Source organism: Rhynchophorus ferrugineus, unplaced genomic scaffold (assembly GCF_030347505.1).
Source record: "Rhynchophorus ferrugineus isolate W39M unplaced genomic scaffold, kcgeb_rfMv2 rfM10, whole genome shotgun sequence".
Taxonomy (NCBI): domain Eukaryota; kingdom Metazoa; phylum Arthropoda; class Insecta; order Coleoptera; family Curculionidae; genus Rhynchophorus; species Rhynchophorus ferrugineus.
The window spans coordinates 21956466-21977794 of NW_027472589.1; the positions used below are offsets into that span (position 1 = coordinate 21956466).

Sequence of the window (21329 nt, forward strand, 5' to 3'; positions counted from 1 at the left end):
TAATTTTAATAATTAAATATAAAGGACACTCTGCCGCAAAATTAATTTATTTAGGTTAACTGTTACGGAAAAGAATTTAAAATTACTACATTATGTATAGAATAAATGCTGTTAATATATTAAGTTATATTAATATCATATTAACAAAAATATAAATATAAAATATTTTATTCAGTCAACCCTTATTCGGCGTTAATTCAATTCTTATAATCTGGAACGGATGTATATTTAAGACATATCATTTTCGTCGTAACTAAGTCGTTACCCCGTTGAAGTATAAACAAAGCCAAGCAATAAAGCCGGTAACAGTGCCGGATTTCGACTTGTCGACAGAGTGTCAGAAAAATGTAATATACACACCAAAGAATAAAGAAATTTAGAAGTGAAAGTTATATCGAAAGATCGGATCCCACGTTTAAGCTTTTCGGAATCCCCATTACGCGGCCAAATGTAAGTGAAAAATGCAACAGCTTTATGTGTGTTTCTCTCTCGTTCGGCCTCGGTATTAATAATTCTAATCTAAACAGTTAACGGCCATTTTTAGGTGATATAATTTGTATTGTTTATTTACGTCAAGTTTTTCGGTATGTGTTTTTATATATATTTGACAATTACTTTAGATAATTCTGTGTATTTTAATTTATTAGTGTAATAAAAAAGAAACCTTAAGTGGATCTTTTATGATCTCCTATGTAGGTCCAGGAAAGTTTGTAATCATTTTAAAGATGAAGACTATAGACCAAAATGTGGAAAGCCATGGCTGAAACAAGATGTAATTCCTACTAGTAATTTAAATAGTAAGTATTTTGTTAAATAATAATGATTTACTGCATTTAAATAATTAAGCTTTTTCTTTACCTTTACTACAAGACAAGGAACATATGTCCCCAATGGCAATATTAAATCACATAAGTTTTTGAGGCTGATACTCCTATATATCTATCTATTCTTCTACTCCAACAAGACCCAGAAGTAAGTATATAATAAGAAACGTAAGTTTATTATTAGAGAATGGAGTTTCAGGTTGGATGAAAAACTAATGGCTTTATCCTTATTGAAATGCAGTGGCAGAGGATATAAACTGTTATCGAAGATATTCTGCTTGCCTTCTAGACGAACATTGATGCAGTTACTGAATAAAGTATCTTCTTACTACTGGAGTAGTAACATCTAATGTTGGTCGTTAGTTCAGAAACTTGACTGTATAGACTGAACTGCAGTTGCCATATTTGATAAAATGTACCTCAGTTTAGATAGGTTGTTAATTTAGTTGATTCTAAAAAATAATACAAAAGAACTATTAATAGTTATATTATATTATTTTAATGTTTGGTTTAGGTGTGTTTTAAATATTAGAGAGAAGATAATATCAGTGGATTACCTTTTTTGGGTAGTGGACATATCTCTGTCTTTATGGTCAAGGAAAATTAATGTACTTGTAATATGTCAATAAAATATATTTTCCCAGTAAAATTTAATTTTTTTTTTATTTCCCGGTAAAATATTTTACTATACATTTTTAAATTTCCCGCTGTAACTAACTGTCATACGGCGTATGCGTAAGCGCCCTCACATGGGGATTCCGAGCGTAACTTAAAACCAAATATTCTATGTATATACACGTTGGGCCCCATTTTGTATTGTAAGTGTATAAAATAAGTGTACAAAATAACTAACTCCTCGGTGTTCCCCTTAAAAATTGTTTTATTGCTAAAAAACCAATTTAAATCAAATTATTTTTACCGGATCGGGTTCTCGGTCTGTCATAGTTATGAGATGGGGCTCATCTTGTATTACATATATATATATAATAAATAAATTTATTGTGACAATAGTACAACGATATGGCATAAGTTCATTGTTACTTTTGATGGACTAATTAAATATTAAATTAATTTTCTAAACTATAATCAAGCCTACAATGAATTAAAGCCAGAAATACAAAAATTAACATTAACATATTGAAGAGTAAACATATTTGCATAATTAATAGATTCTTTATAATTTAATACTTCACAAATATCACATCAAATATTGATTTAAAATTCATTATCCTTTCTCTCAGTCGATTCTCCAATAACTGAAATCTCTGGCTTCGGTTCCGCTGGTCTTATTTCGATATCCCCCCAATCTTGACGTTTGTCGCTCGCAAACAACACGAAGGCTATGCTGGGAACCGAGGCCACCAGAGCTGTAATTATGAAGACTAACCTCCATTCGTCAGCAGCGGTCTAAAAATAAAAATACACCATATATGACAACGAAAAAGTGATATATTATAACTTACCGTGTCGGAAATCAGCCAGGTCTCTAGAAGCGGACCAAACAAACCAACTGCATCTGAACAAGTTCCTGCTACACCGTAAACGATTGGTGCAAAAGTTGGTGACAAGTCATAGCCGCTAATTGTACTCCCACCCACCATAGAGAGCATCAGGAAAATGCTTTCGAAGCATAGGAATGGTACAACCCAATAAGCGTGTTCTGGGGGAACAACCGTTGAAAGTACAAGGCTTAAACTACTACCAACAACACCTAGAAAACAGAAGGAATATAAAATAAGCAATCATAGATACTCCTATTGCAGGGGGATTTAGATTTATATTAAGTAACTTTATTACTTTGTTGTATAGCTTAAAATTGATTTTATGATTTGTACAACTTAAATATTTTGGAAAAAATCGATAAAAATTTTAGTTAGATTTACATATTATCTTAAATATAACCTTTAATAATAAGAGTATACAAATATAGTGTTCTAATTTATATGTGAAGATTCAAGCTTATGTGCAATCCTGTGCGTATTAGGTGCTTTCATCGGATCTGATCATATTTTCAATTTTAAAAGGCAGTTATTGAGATAAATTGATATAGTAGTCAAAATATTTTCAGTGTACCAGTCAATCTATGCAACGTTCCTATAAGCCAGTGATAATAAGAAGGCTGATGAATTCGATGGGTGCGGCAGAACTTCTTATTCAAGCCATAACTGTGTATACTTGACAACTATTTTATATGTGACTGAGCGTTGTCATATAAAAGTATATATTTGCGTCTGGGACTCGCTTTTACTGGTGTTTTTTTTTATCAATTGGTAATACCTATATTTTGTACATTCCACCATAGCAAAAGCTAGACTTATCATAAATATACTGCTTCGGTATCGATATGGAGGCCAGTCACAATACACTACAGTGTTTCAACTGCCAAATAATGAAACCGTGATGTTGAAATAGTCCAGTTTCAATTCGTTCATCACTCAATAAATGTGGCGGCCATTTTCCTTCGTTATGAATCTTTTCCATTTCATAAAAACGTATAAAAAAAGTTGATTAATAGACATTTAAGCTATCTGAGATTTTCTCTGAAACTTCGATGTTATTTTTAATTAGTATATGACGGAGTAGCATCAGCATAAGTTTCTTAAAGTAATTGAATTTTATATTTGGAATGAATCATAAGTGAGGGTTTCATTTCTATTCATCATCATCAATCCCTAGTTAGTTGGCGGGTGTGTGTATCCGCGCGGCTGTTACTACCGCACAAGGCCAAGAATATTCACGTTTTCGGAGATGTTTGCATTCATTTCACTCAAAAAGGTCGACTATTCTATAGAGGTCTGTGAGAAATTCGATTAGTTCCATTCTATTGACATGTCCAAACCTTTGTAATATGTTCTTTAATTGTAGACTGATTGACTTCTATTCCAATTATGTCAGGCCACTAATTAGTGCAGGTATATCAGGAATAAATAAATTATGTATTCTCAGAAGCGTTTCATAGCCTGTATTCCAACAACTAGCAAATTATTCAGATATTCTTTGGATAATTCTCTAAGTAGAATATTGTTAGATTTATATTTAAGTATAATGCTAAACTAAAATATGTATGCCATCATCTGAATAACATAATCGAAAGTAAATTATTCTTATTTGTACATTACCTGTCGAAATTTGTAAAACGGTGTGATTAATATAATTGCGAGAAATCATTTAAAATCGTCTGTTTAACGAAGACTATATACTGCTGTCAATGTTCAAATTTTAAAATAGGAGATGTTCTTAAAAGTGGTATTAGAAAACTTTTCAGTCTTTTTACACATGAGATATAAGTTCGCTCAAAAACAATATCTGGCTTCATATGATATAAATATATACGTTCCCAAATATAGGTTATGATCCCGAAAGCATCAAAACAATTTATTTTGCGTGTTAATTATGAAGTTAATTAACAGTGTAAATGCGGGAAAAATGATCAGTTAAAATGCGTATCTCGTGAAACTATGACAACCAAAAGAGGCACCGTGTAAACAGAACACACTCAAAATAATTTATTTTGCGTGTTAATTATGAAGTTAATTAACAGTGTAAATGCTGGAAAAATGATCAGTTAAAATGCATATCTCGTGAAACTATGACAACCAAAAGAGGCACCGTCTAAACAGAACACACGTGTCCAACAAAAATGATATACTGAATCACTGAATATTAGCATGGGCACAGTCACTAAAATATTGCAAAAAATAAAAACCAATATAACCTTAAATTCACCAAAAAGAAACCGTGTTTATGCTAAACAGGCGATGAATCAAAATCAGCTTGTTGTAATCAAAATCAGCTTGTAAAAAACAGCAAGTAGTTTTTTCAATCGAAACCTAATTTAATACATTTATTTCACAAAAAAATTTTTAGTCTGAAGTATCCATAAAATGCCAACACATATACAGCTATTTGAGGGATGTAGAATATCCCTTCATACATTGTTGGGTAATATAAGATTTAAAGGGTGTAAAGATAACCCACGAAGGGTTTTAATGGAACTTCTAGAGATTGCTTTTAAAAGAATACCATTTTACAAAAATATAAAAAAATCAAGGAAGAATTGCTGAATCAATTTATGTATTTAAATGAGACTTAAATATTTTAGAATAGCACATTGGGTCGCTCATGGTCAGATGATAATAAATATAGAGTAAAGACAACAAAAGTTGATGGAAAAAGGTAAACGATGGAATCAATATCGATTAGTTCTTGTTTGGTTTAATATTGATTGGTTATTAATAATTCATTTCAGACATATAGTTCTTCATGCTGGAAACAGGAATGCTTTTATTTCTGGTGCAGAATTAATGTTTTTCTCTAAGTCAAAGGGTGATTACGATGAAGAAATGAGCCATAACTTGTTTTTGCAGTAGTTTGAAAAACAGCTTTTAAATACCTTGGAGAAACCATCAGATATTATTATGTACAATGCACCATATCTTTCACATATATATTACACTGGTGGGGAAAATCCCAACAAGTGCATCAACAAATCAACATCATCAAATCAACAACATCATAAAATAAGTTTCGAGGAAACTATGATAGAGAATGAACTATTTCAAATTGTTACTCGGTAAATATATATGAAATATTTAATTGCATTTTATGTTATTAACTTTTTTAGAAATAGGCCTGAGAAAAGATATGTGGTAGATCAGATTACTGAACCTTATGGCCACAGAGTATTATGCCTTCCTCCCTATCACTGCATATTTAATCCAATTAAGCGGATATGGATTATTGCAAAGAATTATTATAGTAGATATTCAGATCGGCAAGGATGTTTAAACCAGAACGGTCAGGATTTATGGAAAGAGGCATTGTCGAAAATAGCGCCTTCGTTTTGTGTAAGCTCGATTAGACACACTGAAGGAGAAATTGACAAATGGTAGAATATTGAGCAAGTTTTCGATAGTTTGGAAATAAATAATTATTAACTTGATTAGTGTTTCTGAAAGCGACAGTGATTAAATAGAACTTTATGAACGTTGATTTATAATTCAATGCTGACTATTACAAAGACAGGGTGATGAAGGAGGAAACAACTAAAGGTCAGTATGTAATTATTAGACTTTAACTGTAAGAATTTGTATTATAGAGTGTGAAATCTTTATGACCATGTATGTTATTGTTCACAATATACATGAACATTTGGTTAAAATGTATAAGTAGAGAAATAATAGTAACCCTTTTGTAGATATGGCAAATGCATTGAGGAGAATACAGTCATTAAGTGTAGTTCTACCAAGAAATATGTATATATATGGCAGGTGGTAATAGAACAAACAAAGGAGAAATATAATAATATCATAATGACTTTACAAGGATACATTACATCGAACGAAACAAGAACTAAGCATTTAACATAAATATGCTCTCTAATAGAAGTACATTGGGGAAGGAGATACATTGCTCAGATATACAATTGTTAATTAGGTGGATTAGGTCTTCATGGGTTATCACTACATAAAAAAACTCGCTTAGAAAGGGCTAATAAGTAGGGACCTGTACTAGTGTAAAAAAAAGTTTAATATATATTATTAATTATTAATATTATAACAACCGGTTAAACAAGCCTAACCAATAAATTATTGTGGCTGTATAATCAATTGTAGTTCTTTAAGTTCTTCAATAACATATGATTAGAACTATATTGCTAAAATAAATTATAATACATAACATATATGTTTCATTATTTTATTTAGATTACAATTTTGTTATGTCAGCCAAAATGTAATAAAACTCAGAATTGCTGCGGCAACATTGCAATGTTTTGACTGGTCTCTCGTGTCACTACTATATATATATATATATATATATATATATATATATAATTAAAAAAAAACAACTCGTCTTTGGGTACCAATTTGCTTAAAGTGGAAAGAAAATAATCTGTAATTTATTTACAACATTACTTTCTGTCCTACGTTTCAAGAACTGTCATCTATAGAAAAACTTCGATTGAACTGTCACATATCCACACTAGTATTTTATAATTTGTTTTGTTCCTTATATTATTACTACTCTTAAACAACAGCTCTAATAATAGGCCGAACTAGTCATACCTGTTAACTGGAAAGTCCTCCTTGTATTGACCACTGACAAACATTTTCTGGTTATTATAAAATCACTGAGGAACGCAAATCCAACACCGGATCCTGTACTAAGAAGAACCGGAAGTGCACTGACCAGTGCGTTCTGAAAAATTTAACGTTGAACAATTAATTAATGTTCTTTCACTCATTTTTATAATGACAATAACATGTGTTAGCTAAGTCGAAACAAAAAGTTATGTCACTCACCTGTTGAATATCAAAAGCAAACACTTCTTGTATGAACATGGAGTTGAGATTAGACAACATAGTCAGTAAGAAATTGGTTCCTATTTGAGCCAAGATCACGCCCCAGACTGCCAAGGTAGTGAATATTTTAACCCATGGTGTCGGAACTTTCTAAAAGAAATAAAAATATTCTTATAAAATAGTTCTATGTATCGTCCATTGCAATATATAATCCTTCATAACATCACTGTTATCTATTTTTCCTTAGATAGTTTTAATATAGCTTAGAATCTTCATTGAAGTACAGCCCCAACAAATAATAATGTACCTGCGCTCTTTCTAATATTTAAAGTTTTGTAAAGTATTTCAAGGAAACAGCAGAATCTCTGCACAACCTGCAATTCACATTAAAAATAATCGCCGAGATTGGAAACTCCATGATTGTTCTATGGTATTCATCTTCTTTAAATTATTTATGGTTTGGATTGTACTTCTGTTAACCTATTTCTTCCCAGTGTTGCGTATATGCACAACGAAGTTTAACTTTATAAAATTCAGTCAAAATGAACTTATTATACACAAGTCATCATGCATGTTAAAAAAGAATTCGAAGATCTCTTTATATGTGTTATATATTTATATATTTCACAATTAGTCTAAAATTTCGTGAAAAAATAGAATAAATCACAGAAAAAAAGAATATATATATATATATATATATATATATATATATATATATATATATATATATATATATATGTATATATATATATATATATATATATATATATATATATATATATATATATATATATAATATTGTAGCAACCTTCAGATGTTTCGAATTTTCCGCAATTCTCAGCAGCCCACAGATCTACTCAAGGCGTTGCACATACCTGAAGTTAGCACCCACGGTGAGGGGGCAACAAGTGATACTGACAGAGGGTACGACGTGGCAACCTCGGGTGGTGAAGCTAAGTGATGACGCGACGCTTCGAGGTTTCTTCCGTTCCCGACTCCGAGAGTGATCAGAGGTGCCACTGTTCGTAACACCTGAAGGTAACCCTGTCACGTGCATTTCTTTCTTTTTAAATTCTCATAGTGTGATCTTGTTTAGTGTTTAATATCTTGTTTATTGTTTAATGTCTGTTCGTCTAAAAATAAATATTTTTTCTGCATATAATTAGATTCCATTTGTACCGAAATAAATCGCCGAATATATTGTCTTTATCTAACCGCACCTGTACCCCAAAACATATTTCAATTTTTATGTGCATATTACTAATATGTTATATAAGTGGAATACACACGTATAATTTATTCTTGAACATACTTGGCCTATGATACTGCAGCGAATGATTCATATAATCTATACAAAGTTTTTTGTACTTACATCATCAAGATGTCTACAAATTTAGATGATGTATGTACAATACATCAATAAAATACAATAACTTTGAATAGACTATACATCCGTTGCGCTGACGCAACGTTGGGAGCTGCCTAGCTCAGTTTCGTTTAGAATTGTTTGTCAGAATTGTATGTTTAGTACTAATGAAGTGTTCTGGATTTGTGCCACCTTTGAAGGATCGGATCTCCTTTGTAAGTACATCGTGTTATAATATTCTACTGTGACTCTCGTATTTTATTTTATTATTATTATATTCTTTGGCCTATTTTCGGATTACAAAATATAGAAATAGCTTTCTAAAAAAAGAAAAGTCTGAAACTGAGGGAATTAGAGCTCTTCTTGAGTAACTAAGACAAATGAAGCCTTTCATACAGTCATCATACCCCTGAAGTAGACGAACATAGTGATGAAGAAGAAATAGAAGATGGACGTATTATTACCAATGGGGGTGGACACACATTTGAAATTCATGCTTCTATAGACAATAAAACATTACCTAAAACTACACAGAATACTTCCGAAGGAATAAAACACAAAAAAAGAAGAAACCTATAACAAAATGGCTGAAGTGTGTTTCGACTTACACTGTGACTCCTAAAAAATGCGAAGTCAAATGTGTCGAATCAAAAAAGACTAAGTTTGGGAATTTAAAAGCAATAAAAATGTTTGAACTTTTCTTAGACATACCAATTCAGGATGAAATACTAGTGATTTCAATTAAATATGCTCAATGTAAATCAACCTCACATGTCGTTGCTATGTCATGCACTGAGTTGAAAAATTTTATTGGTATCCTCATATTCTCTGGTTATTACTCTTTTCTTCAAACAAAATTTTACTGGAGTTTAGATGAAGATAAATGGATCTCTCTCATATGCAAAACAATGTCACCGAATATATTTGATGAAATAAAGAAGTACTTACTTATTATATTATCTTTCTGATAATGATAAGTTGGTCAAATCTGATAAGTTTTCCGAGCTAAGACTTTTTTTCAATGAACTAAATAAACGGTTCATGCAGTTCGGTGAATTTTCCCATAAATTATCGATTGGTGAAGAGATGGTGCCATATTTTGGACGTCATTCTGCTAAGATATTCATATAAGGGAACCCAGTAAGGTTTGGATACAAACTGAGGTGTGTAGCATCAGCTGAAGGACATGTGTATCAGTTTGACCCCTATGGTAGAGTTTTACAGAAGACTAGTTTAAATCTGACTTTAGGTAAAAGGGTTGAAACAAATTTGTTGAAAGTTGTTCATTATTCTGAAAATCATACCATATTATATGTCCATTTCAGCTCCCAGATTGCATTAAGTATTCTTCAGTATTGAATACTGAAGAAGAATCTGAACTGCATGGAAAACACCAAACTCAGAGAAAAAACACCAAACTTGTATGCTCCAACAGAAACAGATAGCCAGGAGCAGTTAAGGAGGATATAATATATCCTATTATAATCCGCAATGAAGAAAATACAAGGAATAGATGCAAGATTTAAAAAAAGTCAGACGATCTACATATGCAAGAAATATCAGGTTTATATTCGCACAGAGTGTTTTTCCAAATTTCGTGAGCAACTTTGGTCAGATTTTTCATATAATCAACAGTTTTGTATATTTTGAACAAATAGAAGCATATGGTTGAAATATCAAAAATGTCTTACTTCTTTACCAGGAAAGTCCCAAAGTTGTGCCAGCGCAACATTATGTTTATTCCAGGTGGAAACACATACTACTAGTCTTTAATATTTATAATGTTGAAAGGTTAATTGAAAAGTCCCCGGTCTGACACATAGATGACACCTACTAAAATCCGTATGGTTTGTAGTTAGCCCTAACCCTCAAAAGATGTGTGTATAAATTTGATAGCCGTAGGATCATTAGTTTGTGAATTATATAATTTTGAGTGAAGCAACTTTTGTTAATTTGTCTATATAGAAAAAAGGACTATTTTGGAAAAGTTGACCATCAACAGCGACTATTACATAGCGTTATTGGAATATTTGAAGCACGAAAGCGCCGAAAAACGGCCTCATTTGAAGAAAAATAAAGTGCTACTTTACCAAGACAATGCACCGTGCCGAAAGTCAGTGGAAACGATGGCAAGAATCTATGAATTGAGATTCGAATTGCTTCCTCATCCACTGTATTCCCCAGGTCTGGCCCCCAGCGTCTATTTCCTGTTCTCAGATCTCAAAAGAATGCTCGCTGGGATGAAATGAAATCCTACTACTAAATTGTTATCGAAAAATTGGAGGGTCGCTATAATCAGTGTATCATCCTTAAAGGGAATTATGTTGAATAAAAAAATTAATTTTTCCAAAAAAATGTGTTTTACTATGGTAGGTCGGGGACTTTTCAATTGACCTGTCATTTCAATTATTTTGAGGCGAAATTGATGACAAAAATATTTCACAATTGACTATATTCAATAGATTCACAATTTTTGAGAAGCCACAGGTTAAGACTATGAGATATTTAGTAACAAAGAATATCCAGATACTCATTCATTATTATTTAGCACTTAAATAAATTCTAAAAATTTAAAACAGGTGCTGTTACTATCTACCAAATCACATCGGTTACGTTTGAAACCAAGTATATGTTCAAGCCTAATTGACAAGCGACATTTTTCAGTAAGCTTTATGTAGTCCAAATGTGAACAAATCACGTTTTTAGTGCATTGAATATATCACAACTTATTCCGTATAAATTGCACTTGTCTGCAGTTTTACTGTTTCACTTCAGCTTAAAGAAAAGACGGCTGAAGTTCATCGAACGCTGTATGAAACTCATGGCAAGCATGCTCCATCAACTTCAAATTGTTAATTCTGGTTTCGTTATTTCAAAGATGGTGACACCCAAACCACTTTTTTTTGATGAACAGTCAAATAAATTTATAAATATGCAAAATTATTAGCAGAGTTAATAAAAAACTTTGATATGTGTGCCGTATGAATTGAAGCCAAGATATATTGAAAGGCTTTTGGTCATATCTACGATGCTAGTTGGATGGCAAATTCGGAAAAGTTTTTTGCTATCGATAGTAATCACCAAACTAATTCTCGATATTAGATGGGATTAGCTTGGTGTAGTGTACTATGAGCTGCTAAAACCACGAATGGGGATAGTTATCGACTAAAATTGATGCGGTTGAGCTGAGCACTGCGCGAAATATTACCCGAATATAAGCAAGGACACAAGAGTATTGTTCTTCAGCATGAGAACGCTCAACAACATGTTGCAATCCCACCTGCCGTAGTCTATCGGCCTCGCTCCTTCTGGTTACTAAGTGTGCCAACATATGAAACGTAACGTGTCAGGGTGAACAAATAAAGGATCAGTTTGTCGGTAGCCTCAAAAAATACATCATTATCTCGAGATGGGATTCGTAGATTAGCTTAAAGATACGAAAAAGTAGCGGCAATCGATGGATTACACTTTGAATAAAAAATATTGAACCGATATTTCGTAATGAAACTTCAAATTTAAAAGGTCCTTTAAGACTAGTTTATAACATTATGGTCAATGCTGAGAGTAATGATAATGATCAGAAGGTTTTACAAATATTGCAGAAATAAAATAATATAATACATTAGACGAGGTCATAGTTAAAATAATACTTTCTGATATCTGAGACCTACCCAAAATATAAGAGGAAATAAAAATAAAAGGCAATATTTGAGAATATAGCAAAATAGTGCAGATAGTCTAAGAAAACAAAAAATACCTATGTACATCATGCAAACTGAAAATACCGTAGACTGGGTCTGGGTGTCCAGTAGTAACAAATATGTAAACGGTTAACCGTTAAAAAATTCTTACCTTGTAATCTTCTTGCATCAATGAAACTTGGATATAAGTTTTTTCTTCTTTGGTAACGGTGGGATGACATACTGGGTTATTATAACCAAGGAAATACCAGAAAACACACCAGATAACGTTAATTATAACAAATAAGTAAATTGCCCACGGCCATCCTAACGACGATTTCGCTATTATCCCCGACACAACCGTAGATATGATTATACTAACGGTAATACCTAAAAGGAAATAACATGTGTATAAGTATTATTAATAGAATATCAAAAAGAATAAAGTAATAAAATGTAAGGTTAATGCAACAGTATATCAATAAACTACTGAAAAACGTACATATCTAATATCTGACTTACTCTATACTCGGTATCAGATAAGCTAAAAACACAATATTTATCATATGCATAATATTTACTTTTAAAAACCTTGTGGCGAAATACCAACGAAACGTTAAAACAAACTAATACACCCAAAAAACCTTTATCAGACTATGGCTTATTTTGTTTTTATCACAATAAACTACTTGATATGAATTTATCGTAAATATAGTGCCATAAACAAGTAATAGATCAAGATAGTACTTACATAATAGGCAATTTATATTAAATTTTAGCCAGAGGTTCAATAAGGTGGAATTATGAAACATTGATAAGATAACATAATAGTAATATCTAGTAAGGTAGATTAAATGTGCAACAAAAAATGATAATTATTACAGCTGATAGGAAAAGTGATGTGCGAGGGTTGCTTTAAAGTCAATTGAAAAGTCCCCAGCCTACCATAGTAAAACATATTTTTTGGAAACATTAGTTTTTTTATTCAACATAATTCCCTTAAAGGGGACAAGGGGACTTCAACTGATTACAACGACCCTTTAACTATTCGATATCATTTTTGAAGTACGATTTGATCTTTGCTTCAAAATAGGCCTCAGTTTCCGCGATAATCTCTTCGTTTGACGAAAATTTCTTCCCAGCGAACATACCTTTAAGATCTGAGAACAGGAAATAGTCACTGGGGGCCAGATCTGGAGAATACGGTGTATGAGGATGCAATTCGAAACCAAATTCATGGGTTTTTGATACAGTGCATTGTCTTGGTGAACCAGCACTTTCTTTTTCTTCAAATGCGGCCGATTTCGGCGATTTCGTCTTTTAAGCGGTCTATTAACGCTATGTAATAGTCACTGTTAATGGTCCTTCCTTTTTCAAAATAGTCAATGAAAATTATTCCATGCGCATCCCTAAATACAGATGCAATAACTTTGTCAGCCGATTGTTGCGTTTTCCCACGCTTTGGAGCAGGTACATCGTGTGCAGCTTACTCGGATGACTGTCGATTGGACTTCGGAGTGAAATGATGGAGCCACGTTTCATCCATTGTCAGTTATCAATGTAAGAACTCGTGTTTATTACGCTTGATCATCATCAAACACTGCTCCGAATCATCAACTCGTCGCTGTTTTTGATCAAAAGTGAGCTCGCGCGGCATACACTTTGCACAGAGCTTTCTCATACCCAAATATTCGTGAGTGATTCACGTTCAGTTAATATCTTTAGAGTGTCTGCTATTCGGTCCGTGTCGTTCGTATTCGGGCAGTGTCCAGAAACTCGGCATCAAGCCAAGTTTTTGCTTTAACTGTATTTTTTCCCTTCACATATCAATATTTTATCAACACGCGATATTCTTTTTTATCCATTTTTTTCACAATAACAAAAGTTGTTTCACTCAAAATAATATAATTCACAAACTAATGATCCGACAGCTGTCTAATTTATACACGCATCTTTTGGGGGTTAGATATAACTAAAAAACGTATGGATTTATTTCTAGTAGCGCGATCTATTATTTCTTAATGAGAGTCTGATTATTAAAAGAATCTGTTGCTATCAAACAATTTGATATAACTCATATCCACTAATACTCCGTGTACAACTGCGCACTTAACGCGGTTTGGTAAACTAGTCGTCTTCTCTGATCAGCTAAAATGAAAAACGATACTTCTTGTCCAAGGGAGATGCAAAAATTTATTTAGCTCAAATCAATATATCGCGGTATTTTCATGGTTAACATGTGGACAGTTGTTGCGTAATATAATCAACATACATTTTTAATCCTTTAACTTTTTGAGAGAAAAATGTTTGTAAAATGAAAGTTTAAGTGACCATAAAATAGAAATATACTGTAATAAATACGTCCAATGCATAATTAACAAACATAAAATGTATACGCACAAGAAAGAAACGTTATAAAACGTTCTTAGTATAGTTTACTCAATAATGTATGGCTATAATCTTCTGAAAGGCAACTATTGATAAAATATTAGGTATGAGGGTAGTCTTGTTCGTTTACTCAGCCAAAAGCAAATGCATTCTAAACATAGATATTCTGGAACGAATATATTTCATTATAATTTGTTTACCATGTGGGGAATATAAATATATTTTATGAGATGGGTCTTTAAGGAGCTAATCTTAAAGTATCTTAAAATAAGAATATGAAAGCTGATACAAACGCTAAAACAAAATTTTAAAACAACATTTTATCGAACGAGGATAATGAATATATTTATGTAGACGTCTAATAGATAGATTCGAATATAACACACCAACTGAGATCGTCAAACTGAATGATAAATATTAAGACTTCCTGACATTATTTAGTCATATATAAAGGTAAATAAGCGGCCATGGCAAAGAGTTTACAATTTCTTTTTATAGAAAAGCATTTTTGTGAAATTTGACTGTTATTAGTACTGTATATATATAACTATTATATTAGATTATTATTAAGTATTTGATACCTATGCACACTTTATAAAATGAGCATGCAATTATATTTTACCTATAGTTCCGATATAGCCCATTCTAGCCCTTTCCTCTGCTGGTACCCATGCACCTCCTATACAAGCTGTCAGTGGAGTAAAGCTGCCTTGAGCTGCACCTTGGACCAGCCGACAGATTATTACTCCAGTTGCACCGCCAATACTTGCCGCAGCGGGTATCAGACAAAATGCTATCGCATTTATCGCTGCCGAACCCAATATCAACCATTTCGCTCCATATTCCTTACCGATGTGGCCAGCAACAAGCTGAAAGGCCATACTTGACCATAGGATTGAAGAAATTATAACACCATTTCCGGTTTCCCATTCGTAATACTAAAACATGATAAAACCAAATATCACTAAAATAACTTAGTTCACTTTTTTTTTGATAACATCTTTATTAGTTAAGACATTTCATTTTTACTTAGATTGATACACAAGCAAGACGAGTGCGAGATAAATATATCAATATGTATTCCTCAATTATAAAATTATAATAACTTAAGCTATAGTTTACACTAAAGATATAAGTTCGTATGGTTTTGTTCGCTTCAATCTTCTAATTTCCTGCGCGTTGTCCACTAGTAGTGTTGTGACCACGTTAGTATGATTTAATAGACTTCTTTCGTGTTTCAAGGCCAAATCTTGGATAACTTCAAAAATCCACTTGATTTACAGGCTATCGTGTAGTTCTTCGTTGTTCACGCAGCGATAGGCATTGGCAATTAATCAAATAATTTTGTTTTGGCAGCGTCAGATGACTATTTAACTTGAATTTTTGATGCAACCCCATATTTGCATCCCATAGGTCCAATTGGATTTATAATTGTCTTATAAATCAATCTCTTTGATTTTAGATCAAGTTGAGAGTATCTACAATATGAGAGTAAGTACCAGTGTAGTTGTTTTATTTTGGTTCTTATGTGTGTTGCTTTTTGGCTAACATGATGATGCCAATTTACTCTATCGTCAAGATCGATGCGGAGGAATTTAGCTGATTGTGCTTGAGGAATTGGGTATCCATTGAGTGATTGTTCAGTAAATGGTTTGAAAAGAAAGGAGCCTTGCACAGTACTTTGGCAAGAGCTTTGTAAAAGGCCTTTTGCCTTTTTTATTACTGCCGATAAGTTAATATATTATCAAACTGAAAAAAAAACTAAAAGTAGTGTATCAGCTTGGAAGACGAAATTAAGGCACAGCGTTAGGAAAAGAATATGTTAGTGTCAATTTAATTAGAGTTCATAAGGAAATGTTCACAACTGCTACTCAAATTTTATATATTATTCGGACGTAAAATTTTCAGAAAAATAATATCCGAAAAAATGTGAATTTACTAAACGAAGTAATGATAATAAAAATTTATTGTATAACTATTGATATCACCAGGACAAAAGAAAAGGCAGATTAGACTCAAAATTACTCAAAAAATTTTATTGGTTAGTAGTACGGTCATCTCAACCTGATTTAAAATCAAAAATATTGCGTTTTCGCTGTGTTATGAAGCCTATTTCGCACTTAGGCAATCAAGTACGCAGTTACACTAACACATCTAACCAACTAATAATACAACAATTCTAATAGAAAATTATTCTATTAATTACTAATGCTTATAACATTAATACTTATATTACATAATTTACATAGACCTATACGATGATCTTTAAGACAAATGCATTTATGAAGTTATCCAAGATTTCGCCTTAAAACATGAAATAAGGTTACTGAATCGCAGTATGTAGCAAAACACAGCTATTGAAAAACACGCAGGAAATCAGAATATTGAATCAAACCAAATTATTCTTGTATAGTTTATAAATTATCCAATAATTCGCCTTAAAAATCAACTAAGGTTACTGAATCACAATGTAAAACAAAATAAAGCTACTGGAAGACCCGCAAGAAATCAGAAGATTGAATCAAACCGAACTACACTTCTATGGTGTACAAATATATAGTATAAATTATTTTGCCAGGATTTGGTGTTAAAACATAAGGTTACTGAATCACAATATAAAACAAAATACAGCTACTGGAAGACACGCAGGAAATCAGAAGATTGAATCAAACCGAACTACACTTCTATGGTGTACAAATATATAGTATAAGTTATTTTGCCAGGATTTGGTGTTAAAACATGAGATAAGGTTACTGAATCACAATATAAAACAAAATAAAGCATATTGGAAGACACGCAAAAAATAAGAAGATTGAATCAAACCGAACTACACTTCTATGGTGTACAAATATATAGTATAAATTATTTTGCCAGGATTTGGCCTTAAAACATGAAATAAGATTACTAAATCCCGATATATAGCAAAATACATCTACTGGAAGACCAGAAGATTGGATTGATACCAAACCGAACTGCTTTTATAGTGTATAAATGTTACTTTTAGCTTTAGCTTAAGTGATATGTCTTAATGTCTTAAGTGATGAGCTTATGTGGCACATATTGATGTATACTCGTATTATATCCCATGTCCTTGATATTGTATCTTGCTTGTATATCAAAGCAAGTACAACAGAACAATGGTAATAAGTTTATTTTATAAATTCAAATCGCACTAAGCATATCTAACGAAAAATGAAATAAGAAACTATAAGTGTTAAAACACACATATAATTATTTAAAAATAAAAAAGGCTGAAAACATCCACAGGTAGTTGATTTAAAAGGTCAAGCACTAGTTTGAAGCGATACTGTTAAAACGTTATCAGTCATATAAGGAGTACCGTATCCTTTATTTAACCAATAGATTTTCTTAATATGGTAGACATTGTCTTCGTTTGGACTTCCAGATATTTGTCAAATATTTTGAATAATATACCATCAGTAATTTGAACAAGAATTCTTGATATTAGGTCAATATATCGTAGTTAATAACAGAGGCAGGTTTAGCTCTCCGAGATATATGAGTACCCTTACATAGTATAACATTATCCCACAAAGATTTAAACTTGGATTATAAATATAAGAAATATTAATGGAATTCTTGTTATATTACAATAATTCTTGATATTATGTCAATATTTACTTCTATATGTACATCCTTAATTTACTTCGACTTTGGTGTTTGTTTTTCTTATTTCTTCTGTAATTAAATTTATATAATATTTTTGGTCAGTTCTCAAAACATACCAAGACCAATTTCCATATTTCTGTTTCCATATCATACTTCAGTTCAGGGTTAATTTTTATTCTTTGTTTATTTTCCATTATTCTTGTAGGTCCTTGTCCTTGTCATTGTTTCTACATTACCCATTTTTATACTTGTTTTATATATTCCAAATTTTGTTAATTCGATAAATGTACACTTTTCAATAATACATTGTTTTTTTTAAATATATTTTAAAGTCTCTTTTTACCAACTATGGGTTTATCTGGACTGGGCGTAAAGTTTAACGTGGGCTCCAAATCACCTATAGGCCTTGAACATTAAGCCTATCGACTGGCGAGTAACCAAATTTATAAATCATCCCAGAAGACATCCGGTTCTACCCAGCCTGGTTACTGGCGTGACTGAAATAATTTTGCACTCTTACCTAGAACATTCACAAATTTTACACAATCACAAACATAAATTTACGACCATGCCCCAGCAGGATTCGAATCCGCCGCTATTGCGACATTAGGAGGACCATCCCATCGCCTTTACCACTGCGCCACCAAGCCGGCAATACATTGTTTGGGTTCGATTTTTATAATTTTATATTTATGTTCTTTCTAAGTGTTTTATCATTCTTCCTAGATATTAAAACGTATGTATCTCTTCTTCCTACAACATTCCTATTTTTAGCATTATTCACTGCTATTATCTCTCCAATATTTAGTATTTTTGTTAATTCTCAGTCCCTGCTTTGACTTTTATCTTGTCAATCATCTGCATAAGCAAAAAATTATCAACTTGCTGATCTTAGTAACATATTTTCTTTGATAACAATATCGCAATAATAAAATCTTTCAAAACAAATCATTAATTAGTTCAGTTATATAATAAATCTACAAATTATTTATGAACTGCTTAATATAAGATTCAGAAATTTAATTTTAAGATTCAATAAATGTTTCAGTTTATTTGTTTAATAATCTAAAGTAAATATATTTAAAGTGTTTATCGTACATAATAATACATATAATTCTTATCGCCTATATTTTAAAACCTTTCGTTAAACAATATAACACAAAACAAAACTTTATTTGTTTAAATGTATGTGCTTAAAAGTTTGTTCCCTTTTTATAACATATTTTTTCTAAATTTGTATACAAATATAGGTGATAAATCAATATTATAGACTGTTATGGACCTAATGTTCAGTGTGGGTTCTCTTATTACATTAATATAATGGAACAACCTAATCTCATACGATATTTTTCAGTATAAAAATCAATGTATAACAGTTAATTAACTACTTTTTATTACCGATTGTTTCAGTCGCTATTTTTGCTTCAACAGAATTTACTACTTTTTACCAGTGACTGCTTTCAGTCGCTATTTTCGGCCAGACTGATTTTGTTACTATTTACTGTCGACTGTTTCAGTCGTGTACTTTCAGTTAATATTTTTTGGTTCTACTAGTTTCATTTTAACGTTCTCGCTCTGTCGTCCTAGTCGCGATCTTGACGTAAATGTACCCAATTTATACTTATATAGATTTATAGCTAATATATATAGTTTTATGATCTTTTTTTGGTAGTTTCACTATTAAATAACAATATATTCTATATTAATACAGCAGCATTTTGGAACGAACTTTTCAAGATTGTTAATGTAATAGGATAAAAAGATTAAAATTGCGAATGATAAATAGTAATATATTTTGACTGCTTTTATGATATTAATAGATAATATTTCTATTATTCTTTTGATGTTTGTTAGAAAATGTTTCCGTTCAATAACAAATAGAGCATTTATTTTATTTTAAAAAATGTCTAGTAGTTATTGTACGCTAAATTCAACTCATTCTCAGTCATGGATTAGTTTTTTCATTCTATGATTAGGTATATATTTAAATTTTATTCAGTATTTATGGTACTTGTAGATCTTTAGTTTTTAAGTTTTCTTTAAGTTCTATTTTATTGTCTATTTTTATTATAGTATATTGTTTAAAATTAGCAATTAACATAATAAAATACGATAAAGGTATTATTCCATTCCATAGAAAAATTCCATTCCTTTTTACAGGTCCACAGAATATTCAAATATGAAAATAATTCGACATCTTTAAAATAAAATTATTAATTGCACGTTGACAGTATTCAGTAATTTTCTTTAAAGTTAGTACGTGAAGGAGTATACATATCTCTGTCTCGCTTATACTAGCCTTGGAAAATATAAGCACAAATAAAAATTAACTGCTCCAAGCAATTATCTCCGTCCTTTCCTCTCTCACAATTTATACAGGAAATGGTTCGTACCTCTTCGTCTGACATCACGAATTGAAAAAAAAATAGTCGAAACGTGCATTTGACACCAGTTTTTTGACTATAGACTGTTTCGCCTTTTTTGCGACTATCGACTATTTCGACTGTTTTCAGTCGATAGTTCCCAACGCTAATGATAATGTAGTCGGCTTGGTTGGCGCGATGGTAAAGCCTCTATGATGATCCCCCTACTGTTATGCCAATAACCAGGTTGGGTAAGACCGGAAGTCTTGTGGAATGAAGCTGATCACCCGGCAGTGTCGGTAGGCTTAATGCCGAGGACCGTGGCTCGGAGCCCACGTTATACTGTAGGTCTAGTTCAAATATTGATATAAAAGAATAGTTGATATAAGGTAGACTTTGAAATGTATTACAAAAAAGTACAATAATATTTTCAGGAGTAACAGCTGTTAATGGAAAACCAGATCATTACTGTGAATAAATTATTGACAATTTTGTTCAAATATTTTATGCAACTGCTATCCAATATTTAAACATTTTGGCAAGCATTAATTCAAAACCAATTCTTATAATATGTATGCCTTTTCAAATAATGTTCACCTACATTTTACTAATTAGATTGACGAAGACGTGTTTAAATATCTATTTAAATTCGTTTAAGACGACTAATTACATTTTGTGATGTTAACTAGCACTAATTATTATTATTAATAACTAATACTAATTGATTTATTTTAAACTATAGTAAATTAAGGTATAACTATTTGTGAGAATAAGAT

At 31.6% G+C, this 21329-nt stretch overlaps 1 protein-coding gene and 1 long non-coding RNA gene across 2 annotated transcripts in view; one reads left to right on the plus strand and one right to left on the minus strand.

The window, feature by feature from the left end:
* The first annotated feature begins 214 nt into the window (after positions 1 to 214).
* On the plus strand, positions 215 to 1147 carry LOC143204333 (uncharacterized). Its single transcript, XR_013007563.1, has 3 exons — positions 215 to 797; positions 847 to 972; positions 1024 to 1147. It is a non-coding gene; the product is annotated as an uncharacterized LOC143204333 (long non-coding RNA).
* Positions 1148 to 1436: 289 nt separating this feature from the next.
* Positions 1437 to 21329, minus strand: part of LOC143204332 (vesicular glutamate transporter 3) — a 30279-nt gene continuing 10386 nt past the window's right edge. The window contains exons 4-9 of the mRNA XM_076416921.1: positions 15183 to 15498; positions 12345 to 12562; positions 7127 to 7276; positions 6890 to 7022; positions 2288 to 2535; positions 1437 to 2231 (exon numbers count right to left, since the gene is read on the minus strand). Of these exons, the coding sequence (XP_076273036.1) occupies positions 2040 to 2231; positions 2288 to 2535; positions 6890 to 7022; positions 7127 to 7276; positions 12345 to 12562; positions 15183 to 15498 (1257 nt within the window). The 3' untranslated portion in view covers positions 1437 to 2039. The remainder of the gene's footprint in view (positions 2232 to 2287; positions 2536 to 6889; positions 7023 to 7126; positions 7277 to 12344; positions 12563 to 15182; positions 15499 to 21329) is intronic.